Source organism: Sinocyclocheilus grahami, unplaced genomic scaffold (genome assembly GCF_001515645.1).
Source record: "Sinocyclocheilus grahami isolate Dianchi unplaced genomic scaffold, SAMN03320097.WGS_v1.1 scaffold14.1, whole genome shotgun sequence".
Taxonomy (NCBI): Eukaryota; Metazoa; Chordata; class Actinopteri; order Cypriniformes; family Cyprinidae; genus Sinocyclocheilus; species Sinocyclocheilus grahami.
In genome coordinates this window covers 2,709,963-2,714,854 of record NW_015505193.1, presented here as the reverse complement: position 1 = coordinate 2,714,854, position 4,892 = coordinate 2,709,963, and the positions used below count along the sequence as shown (strand labels likewise).

At 36.5% G+C, this 4,892-nt stretch overlaps 1 protein-coding gene across 1 annotated transcript in view; it reads right to left on the bottom strand.

The window, feature by feature from the left end:
- Positions 1–4,576, bottom strand: part of LOC107600776 (rho guanine nucleotide exchange factor 17-like) — a 23,588-nt gene extending 19,012 nt beyond the window's left edge. The window contains exons 1-2 of the mRNA XM_016292745.1: positions 4,520–4,576; positions 442–558 (exon numbers count right to left, since the gene is read on the bottom strand). Coding sequence (XP_016148231.1) covers positions 442–558; positions 4,520–4,576 — 174 coding nt within the window. The remainder of the gene's footprint in view (positions 1–441; positions 559–4,519) is intronic.
- Between the last annotated feature and the right edge of the window lie 316 nt (positions 4,577–4,892).

The following is a 4,892-nucleotide window of genomic DNA, read 5'->3' as shown; positions in this document are numbered from 1 at the left end:
TATATATATATATATATATATATATATATATATATATATATTAGAAATGTTGCTTTGGAAACTAACTGAAATAGATTCAAGATTACTAAAAGTAAAACTGATATAAAAAAATAATAATAAAAAAGAAAACTAAACAATATGAAAATAAAAGCTATTTCAAAACATTAATAAATACTAGTATAAATAATACTAAAATAACACTGGTTTGACCTCATGTGTGTCACCATCTCTGGCTAAAGACATTAATAGTCCAACTTGAACACAGAAAACTAACCCAGTGTAGCTGTTTTAACGGTTTCTTTGCACAATGACAAAATCTATATCTTTAAAGCTTAATTGTGCCAAATGGCCAAGAGCTGCCAAACAGCCTCTCGAGAGGATCATTGCAGTGTAAAAGTGTATCAGTGCGTGTGTGGAGGTAGAAATAAAGTTGTAATGTACCTCTAGAAACTTTAGGAAAGCAGGCTTGGCTTCCTTGGCGATTCTCACTGCGTCTTTGGCGTTCATGAAGTTGTCGATGTACGCTGAATAAATATTGGCGAGGATCTCTTTGGAAAACTGTGAGGAGAAAGCCGAGACATTAGCAGCACTGAACAGATCAGCTGTGCACCTTTACAAACTCAAATCACTGATAGAAACCTTTTTGAGGAGCAATATTGGCCTTCGAGAATTTTGAAATGTTACCATGTTCAAAAAAACGATACCAAGGTGCTTTTTGTTACTCAAATGGCTTCCTATGTGATAGTAGGACAACATTGAGTATTATTTTAGTCAACGGATGGTGTGTGTGGACAGACAGTCCTCAAATAAATCTCTTTAGTGGGTCGTGAGGAGTGACAGCAGTGGTATATCAGTTCGCATTTGAACATTAAAAGTACACATGAAAATAAAAATGTCATAGTTTATGTACTGCCAGCCGATGCTCAGGTTTCCTCATGTCTAGTTTGTAGTTGTACATTAAAGTGCACATGAATGTAATATAACAAGCGTAATATAAATAATTTGATATTTTAGATGATCAAATAAGGTGAATGGTTTTTCTGTTTTGTTTTTGGTCATCCTGACTTCAGCATGTGACTTGGGTTGTATGTTATTTAATAAAAGTAATAAAACAATACAATGCTCCTTTCTTGCAGTACAAAAAGTTAAAACCTTTCTGCCACAATGCTAAGTGTGTGTGTATGGGGGAATCAAATCAAAGTTTGTAATGTTAAGATGCATCTCAGTGCTTTTTAAAGTCCCTATGGAAAAAACGAATGAGAAAAATGTCTCTCAGAACCATAAAAACCATCAGAATCATTACAAAACAACAATGAAAACACTAAATTACACTCAAATTACAACATGAGCGTAGGCATGGAGCATAAGAGACATGAGCATTTAATGTCATAGGGTTCAGTCCAGCCCTAAAGCAACACAGATCCTTAAAGAAACTCATAAAACTGTATTACAGTGTCTAAACGAGCAGCGGATCTCGCTGCTAACTACCTGAGTTTGTCGACTCATTTACTCAGTGCTCATAAAAATTCTGCATTTGATGTGAGAACGTGAATCTGACAGGAACGTCTAAACAACACTGAACTAGTGGTGGTCAGGTGGTTTTAGACAGATTAAAACCCCACACTGAGACACTCAGCGTTCCTTCAGCTTATACTCAACAAACTGTTAGGCTGCGTCACAATTAGCATACCTACACAGCACACTAAAAGTGATGGGAAAGTACATAGACTAGAGTTTGGGCTCGGTAAGATTTTAAAAAATAAGTTTTTTATGTTCACCAAGGCTGCATTTATTTATTAAAAATACAGTAAAAATGGTAAAAATTTTAAATGATTATAAATAATTATTAATATTTTAATAATTATTATTCATATTATAATTATTATTATATATAAATTATTACAATTTAAAATAACTTTTTTCTATTTTAATATATTTTAAAATGTAATTTATTCATGTGATCAAAGCTGAATTTTCAACAGCATTACTCCAGTCTTCAGTGTCACATGATCACCGTTTATTAGCAATGTTGAAAACAGTTTTGCTGCTTCATATTTTTGTGGAAACTGTGCTATATTTTATTTTCAGGATTCTTTGAAAGTTTAAAAGCATTTATTTGAAATAGCTATGTTCTGTAAAATTATAAATGTCTTTACTGTCACTATTGAGCAGTTTAATGTGTCCTCGCTGAACGAAAGTATTAATTTTTCAAAACTTTTGAATGGTAGAGATGATACTTAAGGTAAGACGAGGACCTAGCAGCAGGAGAAATGGTGTGTGTGTGTGTGTGTGTGTGTGTGTATTTGTGAAGGACAGAGCATCACGACAGCACAGACCCCAACAATGTAAGTCCGGTGAGGTGAGACGGTGTGGAATCTATGTCGGCTAATAAGCTGACATCTCTTTAGGATGGAAAACAAACGTCTGTCAATACCGTCTGAGAGGAGACCGCGGTTGAGCGGCTCCAGCCTAGCGTTCTCATGCACTAGCGGAGCGGATCTCTGGCTAAATGCACCACCCTTGTGTGTGGCCAATTACAGAGGATGGATGACATCATCATTATGAGACAAGGCGTTAATGTAAAAATAGCAGGAAGCGAAGAGTATTTAAATATCTCTTGCTTACAGCAAAATCGAAATTGATTTCTGAACCAGGTCTTAAAGGCTGTAAACTTACTTGGGAGTTGGGACATTTAAGTAAGGAATGTGATAAACACACACACACACACACACAAAATAAATCCACAGCTGCACACGTCTACTATGCACTTCACTAGTTATAGGAGAGTACACACTTCTGAGTCTGTAGTAAAATCGTAAGTCAGTATTGGGACATGCTATGATGTCAAACAATAGTGTTTTGATTCAGACCAGTGTTTACATAACTTATTTATTAAATTATTATCTTAAATGAATTACCTTAAAATTCAGCATTTTCTAAACTTTTTTCAGGTTCAGCTAAATGCTTCAGTTTTGAGGTCTTTGCCATTTTTCAACACATCAATAGAGAACCATCATAACTTCACCTCTGTGTCACAAGGAGTTGCAGGTAACAGTATCTCGCACGGATGAACACTTCAAACATCCACTAGAAGTACTACAACATCCACCGGTAGTCGGGCCCTATGAGATTAGCTTTATTTTCCCCAAATTCTATGTTTTCAATTTTATTTGTAATTTTTATTATTTTGCCCCAGCCCATATAAATCAAATAAAAAATCAGAATAATAATAACATAAAAAAACACACACACACACTCTAGAAAGGCTACATTACATTACCTCAAATAATTATTACCTAAAAGGAATTAAAAGAGATAGAAATTAGAAAGTAAAAAAAAAAGGATTGACTGGATTGACATTATACTATGGTCATAAACATGATACTTAAAAAAAACATGTTATTACTATAGTACAAGTCCAAAAAACACACCAATATCACACACACACACACACGCGCGCGCACACACACACACATGCCCTGTTGGCACACAGAAGTGTGTCTGTGTTTTGACAAGCATACATCTGGCCAACGTTCTTCTAGCACTTCAAATGCTCTAAAACGTGCCCAGAGACACGCCAGTGCCATGATCAAGCGCTCTCGTCTGTCATCCGTTCGTCCGTCCATCCGTCCACATTCACACCTTGAAGCTGATTAACCTGCGCTTGTGCTTTTCTCTCATTGTTGGTTCAGGTTCGACCGCTGCATGCCATTTACAAGTAATGATTTTGACTGGAACACAATCATTTACCCCAAAGCTAACCGCTTCCTTTAACACAGAACGAGAGCAGTAATGCTGGTGAGAATTGCTCAGTAATGGGCCATTTTGGAGGTGCGCTGGGCGATCGAGCTCAAACACTGCTGCGCTCCAGGACTCGCTCACCTTGTTGCCATGGCAACCGCTGCACAATGACCAGAAAACATGGCATTACCCATTGTAAATGTCCAAAAAAATAATTTATTACATGGTAAATGTAAAAAACAAACAAACAAACCCGGTATTACTAAGATAAATGACAAAGAGAGATGGTATTACTATGGTGAATGTCTAAGAAGAAGCATGACCCTAATAAATGCCCAAAAACATGGTATTACTAAGGTAAATGTCTAAAAACATTGTTCTACCATAGCATTTTCAGTAAAACAATGAAGGAACAAATGAATGAACAAACAACTGAACAAGCTGTATACTTCCTACAACGTAAAAAAAAACTATATTTCCCAGACATCAACATTTCCCAACAATTCTATTTCTAATCAGTACCATATTCTAATTTTCTCTCCATTTCTCTGTTCTTTTCTTTATTCTTCCTCCTTTCTTCACATGTGAATCTGTGCTTTTTCCCTGCAGGTTTATTTTTAGCTGAGAGGTTTTTCAGCACTTTTTTGGGAGCGTCGAAGCCATTAGCAGCAAATGCATTTGTGCTGATGCATTACTGACGTGGAGAGAGACACTTTCATCACCCTCGACAGAGCAACGACAGTGGACACCTGAAGAGAAAGACGACTGCTCCACTTACATCCTCCACATCGTCACTGTGAAAGAGCAGACGCTTGTGTGGTGCACATACACCCATGCTCGACCAATTACATAAAGAATCACACAAGTTCTTTGCATGACGTTTCTTTCATCAGACATTAACAGGGTTGTTACAAACCAGTCACTGACTGATGCTCCACCAACAGACAAAGCTCTACATCTTGCAATGTCATCTTTTATGAGGTATTTTCTTATAACAAATGTATATATACCAATGTATATTCCTCAAGCACCATGTAAACACCATGGTAATCATTAAGCATCTCTGCATTAGCATCTAAAATCGCTGAAACACTGTAACAGCACAGTATTTAAGGGTTATCTCACAGGCTGCCTTTCAAAACCTATTGAGC